This window comes from Nymphaea colorata, chromosome 11 (assembly GCF_008831285.2).
Source record: "Nymphaea colorata isolate Beijing-Zhang1983 chromosome 11, ASM883128v2, whole genome shotgun sequence".
NCBI classification, from domain to species: domain Eukaryota; kingdom Viridiplantae; phylum Streptophyta; class Magnoliopsida; order Nymphaeales; family Nymphaeaceae; genus Nymphaea; species Nymphaea colorata.
The window spans coordinates 17,496,183-17,514,770 of record NC_045148.1 but is presented as its reverse complement, the minus strand read 5'-3'; the positions used below and the strand labels follow the sequence as shown (position 1 = coordinate 17,514,770).

General features: G+C 40.2%; 2 protein-coding genes across 4 annotated transcripts; both read left to right on the top strand.

The window, feature by feature from the left end:
* Window positions 1-4,204: 4,204 nt before the first annotated feature.
* On the top strand, window positions 4,205-8,742 carry LOC116263751 (disease resistance protein RPV1-like). Of its 3 annotated transcripts, none has more exons than XM_031643523.2 (5): window positions 4,205-4,867; window positions 5,090-6,164; window positions 6,609-6,938; window positions 7,199-7,690; window positions 7,791-8,742. In XM_031643523.2, the coding sequence occupies exons 1-5, from the start codon at window positions 4,383-4,385 to the stop codon at window positions 8,274-8,276; spliced, it is 2,868 nt and encodes a 955-aa protein (XP_031499383.1). In that variant the 5' UTR covers window positions 4,205-4,382; the 3' UTR covers window positions 8,277-8,742. The 3 variants fall into 3 exon arrangements, with proteins under 3 accessions (XP_031499383.1, XP_031499382.1, XP_031499384.1); XM_031643522.2 differs by having other exon boundaries at window positions 5,087-6,164; XM_031643524.2 differs by having other exon boundaries at window positions 5,087-6,164; window positions 7,886-8,015.
* A 1,242-nt stretch (window positions 8,743-9,984) lies between these two features.
* On the top strand, window positions 9,985-16,678 carry LOC116264772 (disease resistance protein Roq1-like). The gene is made up of 5 exons (XM_031645153.2): window positions 9,985-10,062; window positions 13,188-14,296; window positions 14,867-15,187; window positions 15,349-15,837; window positions 15,956-16,678. Exons 2-5 carry the CDS (start codon window positions 13,226-13,228, stop codon window positions 16,400-16,402), a joined length of 2,328 nt encoding a protein of 775 aa, XP_031501013.2. The 5' UTR covers window positions 9,985-10,062; window positions 13,188-13,225; the 3' UTR covers window positions 16,403-16,678.
* The last annotated feature ends 1,910 nt before the right edge of the window (window positions 16,679-18,588 follow it).

Genomic DNA, 18,588 nt, shown 5'->3' with positions numbered 1-18,588 from the left:
TGTAAAGTTGACTGAATTTGCCTACAATAATAGCTGTCACTCTTGCAATAGAATGACACCATTTGAAGCTCTCTATGGCCGACCTTGTAGATCACCATCATGTTGGACCGAGATAAGAGACAACAAGATTGAAGATCCTTTAGTAATCCAACATTACACTGATCAGGTCAACATTATTAGAAAGAAACTTTTGGCTGCTTAGAGTCGACAAAAGAGTTATGTAGACCAACGACGAAGAGAGCTAGCTTTTGAAGCAGGAGACCCCGTATTAGTCAAGATATCACCCACCAAGAGTGTTTTTCGATTCAAAAAGAAGGGGAAATTGAGCCCAAGATACATTGGTCCATTCGAGATTCTAGAAAAAGTTGGAAAGGTTGCATATCGAATTGCACTTCCACCGCAGTATAGTCATGTTCATCCAGTATTTTACGTGCTGATGTTAAAGAAATATATACATGATCCTTTGCATGTGATAGACTACGAAGAAGTAGATTTGTAAGAGGATATGACAACATAAGAACAACCACTGCGGATTATAAATCAAAAGGAACGTGTGTTGCGAAAGAAGACCATCCCACTAGTTCAAGTGGAATGGCAGCATCATGGCATCAAAGAATGCACGTGGGAGCCAGAAGAGGACATGAAGAAGAGTTATCCTCAACTATTTCAATAAGGTACGCTTGAATTTCAAGGACGAAATTTCTTTTTAGGGGGGGGAGAGGATGTAAGACCCATGTTTCTTTTTAAAAAACTATCAAGTTTATCAAAATGAGACATTTGAGGGAAAGGATATGGATAAAGATGTAATTGCAAAGGGGAACTATCATTTTTCTGTAGCATTAGAGGAGCATGTCCAGCCACAGAGAGATTGAGATTGAAGTAGGAGGCTGCTGGAAAAGAACCTCACGCAGAGGGAAGGAGTTGCTGCCAAAATTCATCTCTGATTTGGAAAATGTATGGGGATTTTCAATCATGAATGTAGCATGAAGCATGTATATTTGAGTTCTTATAGATAAATATGCGTGTGGGTTTATGAATTTATATACCTAAACATGAATCTATGCATGAGTTATTGAATGCTTGAATGGAAATAGCATGTTGTGTATATTTTCGTTTCATCCATGAGGAACTGAGACCACGGACGACCCTAAAACCTAATACGTCATCAAACAAAAGAAAGATATGATATGAGGACCCCTCTGAGAGGGCCTGGCCACAGAACATGCAACAAAATTTGAACTGGGCAGACTAAGTTGTCTTCCCAAGCTCCAACTATTTCAATAAGGTACCCCAACTCGAACTTGTCGATGGTAGCAAAGGCGATTTGGGGAAAATGAGGACACGATGCTAAAAGGAATCCCTCCTGCCATTCCCTTGTTCCCTGCCTGTTCCTTCCTATCGAAATGAATGTGGGGACCGATTCGGAGGTCGTCTTCCTTATGGGCGTAGTGCTGCAAACCGAGAATATAGAAGGTAGCGGTGGTGGTGGCTGCGGTTCCTCCCGCTTGCCTTGCTGCACACGGAGGAAGGCCAAAGAGGAAAACAGATCCCTCTCTGGTTTGGGAGGCGGAAGAATAGTGGAAGTTCCACCGTCGGTCGGACAGTGGGCGGCGGCGTGGTAGATCCAAACGTAGGGAGCTCTACTCTCTCTTTCCCTCTTTGGTTTCGCTTTCTTGAGGACAGGAGGAGACGGCGGCGGAAGCTGTCGCATGGTCGGTAGAAACAGGTACGGGAAGACGAACGCCGGATCTCGCGGGCAAAGGAGAAGTATTCCACTGGTTTGGGTGTGAGAAAATGGTGGAAGCCACCACCCACCGTCAGTCGAGCGAGAAGAAGAGGGAGGCGTCGTGACGAGAGAGAAAACCCAGCATGAAAATGAGACGAGGGCTAGGGTTCGAACGATTTTATCTCATTTTGGAAAATTTCAAAACGGGATAGTCATGTTAGCAAGATTTTAGAACAAGCTGTTACAAATTCTAGAAATTTATGCTGCAACGTTTTTGCTGAAAACATCTTCAAAAAGAGGCTTGCGAAAGTAATTTTCAGCAAAAACCGGGTATTTAATATGAAATTGTGTTTTGGTACCCTCTAAATTTTTAAAAATTGCCAGAAGGGGGCTTTATAAATTAAAAACGAAATGTATGTTTTATTGCTCTTTGATGCCCTTAGTTGTGTTTAAAATTTCAGGAAAATGGTTCTGAAATTAATTTCGGAACAATTAGAGGAGGAAAGCCATGAGAATTTAAATATAAATTTTTTGTTTTCAAATGAGGATTATAATATTATTATTTGAGGTTTCTAGACGTGATGTGCTTTGCTTTACTGTCATTAAATTAAGTTAGAAAATGACTTGTTGCTTTTGTCTAGAAAACTGAGGCTAAGGGTGGTTTCTGTGAGAGGTACTAGACGATGTCTAGTAATGAGAAACCCTCATATTTGAAATTTGAGGGCGAAACGTGGACTGTGTGCAATTGTACATGCGAGTGCGAGCTTTGTGTTTTTGGCTAGTGTTTGGTCTCGTCTCGGGAGGTAGTGGTGCGCTTGAGCTCATTGTTGACGCACACTCCTCTGTCTGCACTGGAGGGCCCACAGGTATTGGGCGGCACAAGGGCCCAGGATTTTGTTGTTTCTGTTGAAGAGCAAGGCGTCTCGTGGTTCCTCACCCCAAGTTCCTAGAAGGACCATGCTGCTGCAGTGGCGAACTGAGATATCTCAAGAGGCTTCACTGCAGATTACCCTCGATCTGTTAGATCGCATGGTGAAGAGATCTTCTGTTCTGCCCATGAGTGCCCACAGGGATTTCTGTTGTTGTTCGGCACGATGACCATGACATTGTCAGAGAACCACGGTTGGAAGTCTACGAATATTTTGGAGGTTTTGAACACTTCGTTTCTGTTAATGAATCTTAACTGTAATATGTGTTAAGATTTGAAGACATTTGTTTTACAAAAATCAAATATTACTTTGTTGGGCCATGTTCCATTCATGGCTGGATTTTTTCATACTCAGAGGAATTCTAACCCTTCTTTCTACTCTACAGGTAGTTCATGACATATTCTGGCTCATGGAGTGACGACCTCTGGCTTTGTGATGGACAGGCATTGACAATCTAGACACTGCATCAGTTTTGGGCTTAGTGGTTAATTTAGTTGTTTGGGTGCAAGTGTTTTATTTTAATACAGTTCATTTGTTTAAGTTTTGGTCACGACTCAATGTTACTTCCGCTATTCTTTATGCAAATGAAAAGAAAAAAAAAATTGTGTCAAAAAGTGGGTCATGACAGCGCAGCAGGCACTGGGAGCTTTGGTTCCCATTGTGGTTTGCACCGCCCAACGAGGGTCGGCAAAAGGCAGAAGATCGAGTTTAGTATTTTAAGTTTTAGATCTATGGATCCATGTTTTAGTTTATATAAAGGAGTTTAGGCCTTATTTTTGTATCCAAGACTAATAGTTATTGGTGTTTCATTTTCCTTTTCCAGTTAAGTATGTTATGTTTTGCATCTCTTTCCATTTTCATTAGTTTATTTTTTGCATTGGTCTGGGATTAAAGGAGAAGTCAGTCCTCTTTCCCCAGCATCAGCCAGAAGTTAATGCGATGTGCCTGTCTAAGCTAAGAATCTAATAGATACTTGCAGCTGGTTAAGAGAAAAGATTCGTCTAAAATCGGAACTTGATCGTCTGCTCTCGGAGGATTTCAAAGCAAATATATAGATATGCAATCCTTTTGCATTGGGGAATCAGGATAGGATACGCAAGGTACTGTTTGGCGGCGCACTCGCTACCCACTATGTAAACTTCCAATAAGATTCCATCCATCTCAAACACAGCATAGATTACGTGCTTCTTTTGATGAAAGACGTTATTTTTAGATTTTGACAGTTGCGAATGAGCTTCCTGTGCGAGCGAAACGTCAATAAGGCGAGTCCCACATGATGTGAGGCGTCTACTAAGCGATTCTTTCACGTAAAAATAGAAAAACTAAAATGAAAAAGAAATAGTTTTTTTAATTTATGCACCTTTCATAACAAGACAAAGCTGTAGATATTGAATGTCAGTCCTGATTTCTTCCTAAAGTTGGAACGAAGGAATATATGATGCGTCAATTGCTTAGCCCCCAAGATTAAGAAGAAGAAGACAAAGACTTGGTCTTTTTTTTTTCTCAAATTTGCTGTAGACACTTTAAGGGCCGGTTAGGTGAACTTCCACTCGATCATGTGGAAAATTTCCATTTGTGTCTTTCTGAATTTCCTGGCAACTGCAACGAAAAAGCATCCTCTGTGGCGAGGAAGAGGAGGATTCTATATAGCGAATCACTCCGCAGAGCACACTTCATCGAATCATCGTTAAGCGAGAATTAAAGTGGGTGGAACACAAAGGAGAACGATGAGTGGAGACGAAGGACCACTGCCATCTTCCTGTTCATCAACTTATCTCGAGTTCGATGCCTTCTTGAGCTTCAAACAGGAAGACACCGGCGATCTTCTTGCTGGCCTTCTGTATGAAGCGCTGGTGGATCGCGGCGTGCTGACTGTCTTCGATGAGGAAGACGCGAAGAAGGAAGAGAACATCAACCGGTTACTTACGTGCATAGAGGTGTCGAAGGTCTTCGTGCCCATCTTCTCCATCAACTATGCTCAATCCAGATGGTGCCTACAAGAGATCGCCAAGATGGTCGAGTGTAGGAGATGCATCGTCCCTGTTTTCCTTGGCGTCGATCCTTCAGAAGTCCGATATCAAACAGGGACGTACGGCAGTTACTTTGCGCACCATGAGGTGTATGAATCGGAAGAGGAGGTGGAGAAATGGAGGCAAGCACTCAACGAAGCAGGGAGTTACCCTGGCTTCCATTTCAGCAAAGAAATCGACAGGTCTGTCGCTCTCTTTCTCTCTCTCTCTTCCTGCTTTGAATTTCCATGTTAATAGGTATGTATAGTAGAAAGTAAAAAAGGACCATGTATGAGGTTGTCTGTTTATTGATATTTTGTCTTTTACGTTAAGATGCAGGGGATACGCTCATAATTGTTGCTATATATGGAAAATGTTCTAAAGAAACTGATGACATTTCCTCTTTTTTTGTTACTTCTTAGCAGGCAAGAAAAGAAGGTAATCCCTCTTGTTGTTAAAAAGGTTCTTAAAAAGCTGAAGAAGACCTTTTCCAATGTCGCCGAGCACCCAATTGGCATAGAATCGCGTGTTGAGGATGTCATGCAGTTGTTGAACCTGGGGGATGAAGGCCTCCTCGTGGTTGGAATCCAAGGGATTGGAGGGATCGGGAAGACAACGATTGCCAAAGCCATTTCCAATGAACTCTATGACAGATTCGAAGCCAGAAGCTTCATTTTTGATATTAGAGAAAAATCACGCTTACCCGGTGGCCTTGCCGCTATGCAGAGGAAGCTCCATGAAGATATTTCAAAAGATTCTATTTCCGCTGGCACTGCTGAAACGGGAACTCTGACGGAAAGAGTTCTTGTTATTCTCGATGATGTTGATCATACGGACCAAATTCATTCATTAATGGGGGAGAAAGTTCAGTTTGGTCCTGGCAGTAGGATTATAATCACAACAAGGTATGAAGAGGTACTAGTTATGAGTGGAGTGCACGAGGATCAAATCTATAAGCCAAAAGTACTGGACAGTGCTCAATCCCTCCAACTATTCTGCTATTATGCTTTTGTGAGTGACCAGCCACCGCAAGAGTTTGCGGAGTTATCCGGAAAGGTCGTGGAAGTTACTGGTGGCTTGCCATTAGAGCTTGAAGTATTTGGTGCACTGTTTTATGACATCAAATCCAAGGAGGAATGGGAGGAAATGTTGAAAAAGTTGCAGGAAGTTCGGCATGAGGAAAATGTACATAAATTAAGAATGAGCTATGAAAGGTTGGATGAAAACGAGAAGTGCATATTTTTGGATATAGCATGCTTTTTCATCGGACGAGGCAAAGAATATGCAATGCATATGTGGGAGGACTGTGGGCTTTTCCCGCATAGTGCAATTGAGGTCCTTATTCATAAATCTCTTGTTAGAATCGATGACCAAAAAGATGAATTTGCAATGCATGATCAAATTCGAGACATGGGAAGGGAAGTAGTTCTAAGTGAAGGAATCTGTCAGAGCAGGTTCTGGGACGTGGATAGAGTCTCAAAGGCACTGCAAAACCATGATGTAAGTAGTGGACTTTTTTTCTTTACTTGGTTGTTGGTTTCTTCTTTACGATATATCAGCACTCATTCAGATGTATTTAATATCCTATGGTGAATTAAAAACATGCAACAGAAGCCATTGCTAAAAGAGTAACCTTTTAACCTCTATTCTTCATGATTTCAGCCTAATTAGCGCTGTTCACTGGTAAATAGTACTCTGCTTCACATTTTCTTTGTTCATTGCTCCATGGCAGTTTCTGGAGGAATACGGAATGTATAAGACAAGGACGTTTTTTTCCTTTTGATATGGTTATAAATCTTCTGCGTCATGCTAAAGTGCTACTGAGCCAATTGTTGCTTAATGCTTTTCTGTATTTTGTTGGACGCATGTCAAGTTGTGTCTTACTATTTAATTCAAGGGCGTATATGAATCATATACTAAGTTGTTTGGCTTGCTGACCTTCAGGAAACAGGGCAACATATTGAAGGCATTGTGCTCAATTTAGAAGAGGGGAGCTCGACGTATTTGAGTGCCAAAGCTTTTGAAGCATTATCAAACCTTAGAATGCTTCGTGCCAATTTTGTCAATTTTGAAGACTGTGACTTTCACCAGCTTCCAGAAAAGCTGAAATGGCTGGAATGGAGAGGATGCCCGCTAGAATCTCTCCCACTGAACTGCAAATTTAAAAAACTTTCTGTCCTCATTCTGTCTCAAAGCAATATTAGCCAATTATGGAAGGAGCAGTCAGGACCACCTCAAACTGAGCCAGACATCTACTTGAACCAGAAAAAAGGGGTATGTAACGGAAAACCAATATAAATTTGATCTTACATTACAAAGTCACCACTTGGTACAATTTTAACTGTTGAGATGGTAAGACAGATATGAATATCCTAGTAGTTGACACTTTTCTGTGAGAGAGAAAAAAAAAAAAAAAAAAGATCGAAGGAACAGGAGCACAGAAGATGTGACCTCTCTTTTGTTCAGTTTGTCCTTTCCCTCTTATTCACATCTAGTATGTAGATTATGTACTAAATAAAAGCACAATGTTGCAGGTATTTAATGGATTGAAAGTCCTCGATCTCTCTTCTTGTTCTTATCTCAGCAGCAGCCCTGGCCTTGCGAGTGTTCCAAACCTACAGAAGCTGATACTTGATTACTGCTCTAACCTAACTGAAGTTGATGAATCCATTGGCTGCCTCAAGAACTTGACATTCTTGAGTATGAGGATGTGTGAAAACCTGAATAAATTGCCCAAGAGCATGCATCATTTGGTTTCACTTAAAATCCTCAACCTGAGATATTGCTCCAAACTTTTTGCCTTGCCAGAGCAATTCCCTTCTTCCTTGGTCACTCTTGATGCCAAAGATTGTACTGCTTTGAAAATAACTCCTAATTTCTCAAACTTGACAAACTTAGAGACATTGAACTTACAAGGTTGCAAGAATATCATCGGCTTTCGTGGTCTTGGAGACCTCAAATCCATAAAATGCTTGCTTATGGACGGATGTGAAGGCTTTAGCTGTGGTTTCTTGGAGAGCTTCAAGGTATTTCCTCGCCTGTTTTCTTGGTATAAGCACACACGAATACATGCATATACACTGAAACTTGTTTGGTCTACGATTTATGTTAATATTGTTCGTGCAGGGTAAACGGTTTAAACACTTGGAGCTGCTCAGCACGACTGCTAGTTTGACTTTCTTCGAATCAACTGAACATTTCATTTTCTTGTTGCCATGTAGATCTAACAATGATCCTCTGCTAGTGGACAGTGTACATTGCCATGGCCATGCCGTCCGCCGTGAGGGCCAACAAAGCTGCAATTCAATACTCATCTCCATGAAATTCCATGATGATAATGAGCTGGTCTTTGTGACAAAAAAAGAAGCTTATCGTGACACCAATAATGATCTCGGTGACCAACATCGTGGATATTGCTATTCTGTCAATGTCAACGGCTTCGATGAGACGGTTCCCTATGTGGCAGCTCAATGCGACATGATAAGTGTTTCAACGTCTGACGGGAGCTTGCTTACCAGAGTTGACATTAAACTTCGTCACAGGGATTACTGGACAAAAGCTGAGAGCCATGTTCAGGAGGGTGGAATTCCTTCTGAGACATCATCACCATGAACATTCAAGAAATGAATCAGACAAGTTGGGAGATCAAATCTTCTTCTTCGGAGTTTTCTATGGAGCATAGCATGATCTGTGGCGATACGACCAACTTTGATGCATGGCCACATTCCCGCTCAATCACTTAACACAAAAGCCAGATCAGCTCAATTCGTGGCTCGGTTAATTTGATCTGAGCTGTGGTTGAAGAACGCAGTTCATGTTGATCAGCCACAAGCAAGTACGAGCCTTCCTGTTTGAAAAGATCTTGTATTTGTTTTCTCAGATTTCTGATTGTTTAGGCATCTCATCGTATGGACAGGAGACATAGATGGACCTAAGGTCAAGGAGTGCTTAGGACGTTTTGTTGCCCCAAATGTTGTAAAAAACCAGATCCCATCGCATGTAATGTAGGATGTCTAAATGAAACCACAACTGTATTAGCCCATCAGTTACATATTGGACACTAATAAAATAATAAAATCTTCTAAGCTTTTCTTTTTGAAATTTTATTTTTAATGAAATTCATAAAGAAAAATAGAAAAAAAAAAACTGCTGCTATAAATGAATTGGGTCTGTATCGGCCAATAAAATAAATGAAGGGCCTTATCGGGCCCCATTGCGTTTTGATCCACTATTAAAATTGGGTGTATCGGCAGATACGGGCCGAAAGATTGGATAACACCTTTAGGGACATTTGATTCATTTACATTTAAAATCCATAGTTCTGACATGGCAAAAGATTCATGGTAAAATCCATGGTTCATAAAATTGACAGTTGGATCCTTATTTTACCTTTTTGTGTTGAGAAAAAGCGGATCGAATGACGGAGGATTTGCTTAAATCCTGGTGATTTTAGGTTGCTGGCAATCTAATTTTTCAGCTAGTTTTTAAAATTTTGTTTATGTATTTTGGTTACAAGACAAAAACAATGTTTTCTATTAACAACATGTGAGACTAAGTCATTTACTCTCTTTTAAAAGTTGAGCTTTTTCACAAACTCAATCTCAACACTTAAACTCAAATGTTTTGCCTTCAAAATGGAGTTTAAAAATGTTATGTTCTAATAAATACACCCGCAGTGATGTTTTCTAGTAATAGAAAAGCACCATTAAACCATGGACAGTTCTCTAGCTCACGATCCTATCACCCTTCAAACGAGATGCCCTTATGAACCCACGGCATACCAAGTCAAGGTCTACTTAGAAAAATACAAAATGATAATGACAACTATCTTGGGGGTCATATATTAAGAAAAATAATTGTGATATTTATGATGTCCCAATCAAGATTATATAAAAATATTCAAATTTAGGAAATCAAAATCAAAACTAATCCAGCGGAGGCCCTTCATACATTAAAAAAAATCATCTCTTATCTCATCAAATGTAAAGTGAAACATCATTTGGGTGGACCTGGTGCTAATAAAGTCGCGGTATTCACGCAATGACTAAGTCAATTCCACCTATACAATAAATAAAGTCTGCACAATTATGTGCGACTTTTCTCCCGAGTATTTAATTTCACTTATACAATAACTTATGCAATAAATAAAGTCTGCACAATTATGTGCGACTTTTCTCCCGAGTGCTTAATTTCACATGTACAATAAATAAATAAGGTCGCACAATTAGTCTTTTCTCCGAGTGCCTAATTATTCCATCACCAGTATAAAATAGCCGTTAGATCTGTCTGCAAGCTTACATCTCCCTGCTGCAAGCTTACTCGTTCGTCCTCTTCTCATCTTCTGCAGAACTCTTCTTCCACATCTCAGCAGGGAACTGTTTTCTTCATCCTCTCTCAGGTATGGAACAGAGACCCTCTGTGTGTGTGTGTGTGTGTGTGTGTGTTGGCCGCTTCTTCTGCTGCTCACTTGGAAACGACCTTCAAAATAACGATTATGTCAAAAAAACGTTTTCTGAGCCTGTGTTTATCCCTCTCCCTGTCTTTCTCTCCTCCTCGCTCTCTCTCTCTGTCCGACCCTTTCGCTGATCGGTATGTCTCTCCATAGTCTCAGCTTTCATCGACACACTTGGCTATTTTTTCTGTTGAATCACATAGCTGAGGAAGAGCTAAACATATGATATTGCTTACTACTTCCCTTCTTTCATTTGTCCTCTGTTTTCTAGATTAAGCTGGAGTGGGAAGTGCAGCTTGCGTTTTCATAGTTAACTTTTCTTTTTAGAACAACTGCTGCTTTGTAAATCCTTTCTAACGTTTTAGAGTGCGTTCGTTTTCTTTCTGAACTTCCTGATGCATTGAGGGCGACTAAGCCTACAAATTAATACGTCTTCGGTAAATAGTTAACAAACTTGGTTTTATATTTAACATCAAATTAAACCAGGCACGCTACTTCCTTTTGTCGGTTCTTATTGAAGTGAAATGTTGGCAAAGATCGAAACGTAATTTGATCTTTTAACGACAAGACACAATCTACTGTTTCCATGGCGCATTGCCATCAAAAGTTGAAAGTTGGTTTCTAGACTGCCAACTCCAACTTAATCTAGAAACCCATGTTGTTATAATTAAGTTGGATACATCTGATTACATCCTTATTTAATTCTCTGGATTGAGATTAGTCTCATGTTGTGGCCATTAATGCTTTCAAGTTCTTATTACCAGTAACCAAGCTATCAGCTTCGAAAGGAAATGATATAATCGATTTTTATCCATAGTCAGTTACATATATGTGTGTGTGTAATGCATGGCATTAAAAGTATGACCTTTATTTTGAGGTTTTATCGCCCGCACTTTATTTGCCTTCCTCGTTAATGGAAAACTCGACTAATTTGGCTTCTGAGTAAACATGGAACAATCACAAGTAATCAAAGGGCGAAAATACCCAACGGTCAGAAGCCAGAAATGAACTATTTGTTGATCAAACTGATTATACACATGATATACAACTTGTTTATTAAAGGAAAAAAAAAAAGAAAAAGAAAAATTGATTTTCAAGGCATGTGGTAAAAAGATTATATTCAAGACGTGTTGACAGCTTCCAGTCAGTCATACGCGTCGACCTATGTTTGATTGTTATTCATGCTCAGATGGTCAATTTTTTAGGGGGATGGTGGTTAATAATGAGGGTGGGTGCTAGGTTCCAAGGTACGCATGGTATTTTAATACCATGTACATCAAACATGGAATAATAATAAATATACCACGTATTCACACACGCGTGGGTTGTGAAAGATGGGTCTGAGTTGCCTTGCATTAGCTCTGCTTAAAAGGACGCCCGATTGCCAAAAAAAGATAAATAGTCCGTGCAGTTGATATGCTTAAAAGATATGTTTTCGTGGTCGATGAGGGAGTGATTCTCCTTTGACTTGGCTTTCAGGAAAGTAAAGGAAAATAACTAGTAAAAAGTGTTTTATATTTCATATTTCAGGATTCTACTTATAAAATGGGTTCTAGAGCTCTCCAAATAGAGAAAAGTTAGATTAACATACTTAGATTCTGTGGTATGGCTCTGAATCTGTATAGATCCAACTCCGTATGGACATGAATCCCTTTCCTTAACTCGAAATTCTTACATTCTAAACGTCGTGTAAGTCCAAACTGAAAGCAGAAATCATAAACAACATCCTAAACTCAAAATCTTTCAGTTAGCTACTTCAGGTCTGCTGGCCTTGCATCCGCTCTGCGTTCAAAGGACATCCAATTGTCCTCCAGAAAAAAAGAAAGGAAGAAAGAATAGTCGGCAATACATAATATAACCTTAGCTTAATTTTGTGTTGTTAGAATTAAAATCTCTTGAAACTGAAACTTGATCTTTATCCTTAACAGTTCTCTCTTCCTTACTTCTCGATCCTCTCTTCACAAACCATCGAAAAATAAGATTTCTTTCTGTTCCTTCTTTTATTCACCAAGTTCCTCAACTCGCCGGCCTCGTTGCTTCCCCTGTAGTTTCCATCAAGCTGAATGGGAAGGAACTGTTGGGATTTCTCCCCTTATGCATACACAAAACCAAACGTATATGCCCTAAACAAAACAGATCATGCTCATGCTAAATCATTGAAATAAACATAACCTTAAATTTAAAGCAGAAGCGTACCTGAATCTATCTGAAGAACTGGACGGTAGATCGCGGTAGGATCTTCCAGGGTCTTTGCTGTGCGCTTGAGGTCTCTCTCAGATGGAGAAGAGGAAAATCCTAGAAACCAATGTTTCAGGCAACCATTGCACGACCCCAGGGACCACTACCATTTTATAACGAGGACAATTACGAATTCCGTCCATCTATACATTTCAAAATTATCTCATACCATCTAAAATGACGTAATATCTCAAAATGCAATCACTTAAGCGGATATTTACGTTAAGACAGCCATAATGTCTGAAATTCCTAATTGACATATGCCGGCCCACCAAATGATCTTACAGGAACAGCCAAAGGCTTGTCGCATTACCTGCGGGAAGCTACCGTCGCTTTTAAAAAAATCAAAAAAAGAATCATTCGCCCTCAATTTGTCTATGGTTGTTTAAGATTGTTGGTGATATGTGGAGGACACTTCTTATCAAACCCAAATATCTTGAAAGGACTATGGTTGCTTTAGAAGTAAGCAATTTTGTGAATCTTGAGAGGACTATAGTTGCTTAAGAATTAAGCAATTTTGTGTGTGCACGACGTACCATGATAAAATCAATGGCTAGATTTCCCCGTAAACCTGAGCACTAATACCAATAGGACAAATGTTTAGATCAGACAAAAGGACACTTTATGCTAGGTGTACCGTTTGCGTTGAGGAATAAAATTGATGTGGGAGATTCTTCGAGAAATTTTGGCTTCCCACTAAGCGCCAAGCCACTTGATTTATGTTCGATGATGTCCTCGTTATAGTGGTGCTTTACATTGTTAACGTAGAATAATGTGACCTGATCTGTATGTGTGTTTTTGTTTTCTAACTCTTTGCTGTTATGCCTCCACAGTCCAGGACAAAAGCTGTTCTGCTTTTGTTAACGACGTCATGGGAACATTCGACAGGAGATTATCATTGAACAGGAGACCTTTCAATGTAGCAAATTACCCCGTTGGTATAGAATCTCGTGTCGATCATGTTATAGACTTGTTGTATTCGGACGATGATCACACAAGCATTGTTGGGATTCAAGGGGTTGGAGGAATCGGTAAGACAACAATTGCCAAGGCCGTTTACAATAAATTATGTTTATGTGATCAATTTGAAGCCACCAGCTTCCTTTCCGACATCAGTGAAAAGTCAAAGCAGACTAATGGACTTGCCTCTTTGCGGGGGCAGCTCATCAGTGAAATTTCAGAAACTGGCGTCGAGAGGGCCGCGACTACCATGAAGACGGCTCTTGTCATTATCGACGACGTCGATCGCGTGGACCAAATTGATGAACTGCTAGACCGGCAGCATTTATTTGCTGCAGGAAGTAAGATCATAGTCACAACAAGGTGTGAGGACGTTCTGATTATGAAAGGTATAGAAAATCATAAAATCTATAAGCCAAATGAATTGGACGAAGACGAATCCCTTAAACTGTTCAGCCATCATGCTTTTCAGAGTGAACGACCACTGGAACGGTTTGTGGAGCTAGCTAAGCAAGTTGTGCAACTTACTGGTGGACTGCCGTTGGAGCTTGAGATATTTGGTTCTCTGTTTTATAACATAAGAACTGAAGATGAATGGGAAGAGATGCTGGTCAGGTTAATGTCAGCTGAAGATCAAGATGTTCAAGGGATTCAGCACGGGGGGGTCCAAGAAAGACTAAGAATCGCTTACGAAGAGTTGGATTCAAATGAAAAGCGCATTTTTTTAGATATAGCGTGTTTCTTCATTGGACGAGGCAAAGAGTATGCGATGCATATGTGGGAGGCCTGTGGACTTCACCCCAGTAGTGCAATTGAAGTGCTTCTTCGCAAGTCTCTCGTCCAAATTGATAGCGAAAAGGATGAGTTTGTGATGCACGACCGAATTCGAGACATGGGCAGAGAAATAGTTATAAGTGAAGGCGTTATGCGAAGTAGGTTTTGGAATGAGGATGGAATAACAGAGGCATTGCAGAACAATGAAGTAAGAATTTCTTTTCTTGGCTTCTAGTTTTATAAACCTCCATCTCTCTTTGTCTTTTCTTTTATGCATTTTTTTCCCCTTAAAAAAGTACTGCCTTTCATTAATATAATACTTGCAGGCTATAACTTGACTTTGTTGACCATGTGCTGACATAAACACAAGCAACTGTAACTTGCAAAGGGGCGATCCCTCTCCTGTCTACTTCTATATGATTTTCAGTACTCAACATTCCAGCATATTTTATTTTGAAATGCTGCAACAATCATAAATATTGGGCTGATTTTTCAGTTACAGACAGCTAGAAATCATGGAAGACACCTACATCTTTTGAGGCACTTAACAGAGTATTTTCCCTTCATATTGAATGAAAAATCCTTCTGTTCTTCAGCATATTTAAGTTTATTATTTTATAACCATCTTATAATAAATATGCAGAATTCTGGACATACCAATCAACTTCTCGGTTTATCATTTTTGTTGAAGATATGACTAGTGGTTCAACCACGTACGAAGTCAATTAAGAGCCTAATTTGAATTATATGCTGACTCGTTCTGCTTTCTGCTGTTCAGGAAACTGGGGAGCGTATTGAAGGCATCTTTCTCAATTTAGAAGAGGGAGGACAGATAGATTTGGGTACTGAAGCATTTGAACGATTACACCAGCTAAGACTGCTCCGGGTAAATTTTGCCAATTTCAAAAACAATGACTTTCGCAAATTTCCGGAAGATTTGAAATGGCTGGAGTGGAGAGGATGTCCATCAGAGTCACTACCATTGGACTGCAGATTTATGAAACTTTCCATCCTTATTCTATCTCAAAGTAATATTACCCAGCTATGGAATGAGCCGGCACCAAGTGGAACTGAGTTGAACATGAAACTAGAAAGAGGGGTACGTTTTACAAACTTAGCATAAGTTCATCGCGTTTTTTCCCAGAAAATGAGAAAAAAAAACACTGTCGCAGCCTGGAGAACAATGCCAAATATGGCATGTCTCTTTTTCTTCTATTGTAATTTGTATTGATTCAGAAAGAAGTAAATATCTGAGTGCAGGTTTTTCATGGACTGAAAGTCTTGGATCTATCCTCTTGTGCTCATCTCAACAGCAGCCCTGGCTTTGCCAGTGTTCCACACCTTCAGAAGCTGAAGCTTGATGAGTGCTCCAGCTTGACTGAGCTTGATGAATCCCTAGGTAGCCTCGGGGAATTGAAATTCCTAAGTATGAGAATGTGCGAAAATCTGATCAGGTTGCCAAACAACATGCATCAACTGCTTTCACTTGAAAATCTAATTCTTGAAAATTGCTCCAAACTTTCTGCAATACCAAAGCTTCCTTCTTCTTTAATCACTCTGGAAGCCAAAGATTGCACAGGTTTGAGAATGCCTCTTGAATTCTCAAACCTGACAAACTTGAAGTCACTGAATCTGCAAGGATGTAAGAAGATAGTCTACTGTAGTGGCCTTGAAGGCCTGGAGTCCATAGAAGTTTTACTCATGGATGGATGTGAACGCTTAAATTTCAATTTTATGGAGAGCTTCCAGGTACCGCCTTGCCTAGTGTTCCTCACATAAGCATAAATGCATGCTGCACACTTGTACAAAAGTTCTTTAGTTGGTATGCTCGTGAAGCACTTCATGCTAACGTTAAAACTTTTTTCAGGGCATGAGGTTTGAACATTTGAAGGAGTTCAGCATCACAGGTAGTTGGTCTTATTTTGAGACTCTGGGAGAAGCTATGGTTTTCATGTTCCCGTATGGATCTGAAAAGGACCCTCTACTCATGGACTATGTACACTGCCATGGCGATGTCATCGATGATGAAAACCATCGAAACATTACCGTTTTAATCAGATACTATGCTGGTGATGAATTCATGACTGAAGCTGTTAAGGAAGCTTGCCGTGATGATGATAATGATCTGGAAGACCATAACCGCGGATATTGCTACACTCCTAATTTGAATGTTAACGATCATGTTACCTGGCAACTAACAGCTTTATATAACAAGATATATGTCTCAACAGCTGATGGAAGCTTGCTGCGAAGAGTTGATATGAAACTTCGCCACACTAATTACTGGGCAGGAGTTAACAATGATCTGCAGTAGTGATGGGAGGAACTCTGACTATCGTCATTCAAAAATAAGCACCCAAAGAAGGATTGGGCTATTGAATTCTCCTTTTATATTTTTTAAAGTCATCCCTCTTATTCATCATCTGCTATGCTCATGAAATTATCACTGGTTGGGAAGGTTACATGACTTTTTCTTGTCCAAGTCCTTGAGAGTTAGTGTTTGGAAGGGACAACGTGGAGCTTGTAGTCAAGGTTGAAGGTGGCACTGTTGCATTGTTAGCATAAATAATTTGTGTTTTCATTTTGTAAGATCGACTTTTTTACTGATTGCGATTGTGTAAGCCTTTTGAGACAGAACAATGTTTTTATTGCAAGTCCTGAAGTTCCAAGGGCAGTTAATGAAAGGTCATCAGGAACTGTATAGCAAGCCAAACAAAAAGAAAAAGAAAAGGAACGTTGCAGCTGAAGAGAGGTGTACAGATCCTCTAGCAACAGTAATATCTGCAACAACAGTAACACGAGGCCCCAAAAAAATTTGAATTCGAGTCTCTGGCGTGCAGTAAGAGAATTTGCAATCTGAAACTGGAGGAACTACATGCTAGTTCAAACTCAATAGCTTAACAACTGCAAACTAGAAAGCAACAAAACTAATTTCAAAAGAAAAATACGTTAGCTAAGGGCTTCAAGCAACAACTTAACAGCCATCAGATACGACCGATGCTGAACCAATTAAAAGCTCATTAATAAAGGGCCCAACAGGGCCATCATAAATGCATGAAGCGAAAATTAATCACACCCCAGGTATCAGCCTCGGCCATATGTTGATGAAGCAAGATCTTGTGATACCATTGGTTTTCAAATACATCGTACGAAAATATTCAGGAAACCTCAGTAACTATTGGAATTTTAGGAAACGAGAAAAATAAGAAAAGGGAGAAAAAGTTATTCACCGAGCAAGCAAATTCAATTTTTATAATAATTTCATGATAATATGGTGATATTGTTATGCCATGTTCATGAAAATTTTTAATTTTCTGTGTTTCCAATGTCTGCCATATTTTATATTTTGTATCCTTTTCTCTCATCCAGCACCAAAATTATGATAAATTTTGGAAATCTTGCCAAGATCTCTGATTATGGAAACGAGTCGCCATAGATCTCCAAAGAGACAAGCATATGAAGGGTATGTCAACTAAGTAGCCCGGGGGGTTGAAACTCAGAAGTGAGCCCGCAACTAGATCACCAACCCAGTGGCCCATCAAGGACAAAGACGAAACAAAAGAAGTACCAAGATCAAATCCCACAGGATTCAGGAGGGGCATGACCCAGAACCTTCATTCTTTAAAAACGGAAAAATGAAAAGAAGCATGCCCGAAGTAAATAAATAAGTTTGATTGAGAATCCAAGTTGGATACATGAGGCACCATTTCAAAAACCAGTTCAGTTCAGTATTTTTAATTAAGAACCATCCTACCATATATGTACTTCACATGAATTTCAGGTCTTTAAGCACCACCCAAGTTGTTTGTTTAGTTGTGCATCTAGGTTTATGTGAGGCACCTCTGGTCTAGCTAGCCCGGCCAAGCCCCCAACCTTTTACAGCATTTCAATTTCAAACGGAGGCCCATATCCTCTTGTGCCCAACCAATTCGGATTAGGTCCTACTTATTCGTGCCACCCAAAGACTTCGACAACACTTTTGGTCCTAGTACAATTGTCAGTGGACCAACCAACTGTAGGCAATCGTGAACCTGGTCTTGGATCAGCCAATTAGCTTGTCTCGGGAACTTGGGTGGGTGGGCGAGTGACAACGAATAAGTGCCGCTAGAATCAAAAGTTAGGAAGATTCTCCGAGTTGGTCAGGGCTGCCGAGTTAAGCTCGAGCTCGGTCACCTCAACTCAACTTGACTCATATATTGCTCAGCTTGAGCTCTGCTTGAGTGGGTGGGCGAGTGACAACGAATAAGTGCCGCTAGAATCAAAAGTTAGGAAGATTCTCCGAGTTGGTCAGGGCTGTACACAAGCCGAGTTAAGCTCGAGCTCAGTCACCTCAACTCGACTTGACTCATATATTGCTCAGCTTGAGCTCTGCTTGAGTGGGTGGGCGAGTGACAACGAATAAGTGCCGCTAGAATCAAAAGTTAGGAAGATTCTCCGAGTTGGTCAGGGTTATACACAAGCCGAGTTAAGCTCGAGCTCGGTCACCTCAACTCGACTTGA

Coding starts and splice junctions, on each gene's coding strand:
- LOC116263751 (XM_031643522.2), top strand. CDS start 4,383: ATGAGTGGAGACGAAGGACCACTGCCATCTTCCTGTTCATCAACTTAT. Junction 4,868..5,086: donor TTCAGCAAAGAAATCGACAG/GTCTGTCGCTCT, acceptor GTTACTTCTTAG/CAGGCAAGAAAAGAAGGTAA. Junction 6,939..7,198: donor ACTTGAACCAGAAAAAAGGG/GTATGTAACGGA, acceptor ACAATGTTGCAG/GTATTTAATGGATTGAAAGT.
- LOC116264772 (XM_031645153.2), top strand. CDS start 13,226: ATGGGAACATTCGACAGGAGATTATCATTGAACAGGAGACCTTTCAAT. Junction 14,297..14,866: donor AGGCATTGCAGAACAATGAA/GTAAGAATTTCT, acceptor TCTGCTGTTCAG/GAAACTGGGGAGCGTATTGA. Junction 15,188..15,348: donor ACATGAAACTAGAAAGAGGG/GTACGTTTTACA, acceptor ATCTGAGTGCAG/GTTTTTCATGGACTGAAAGT.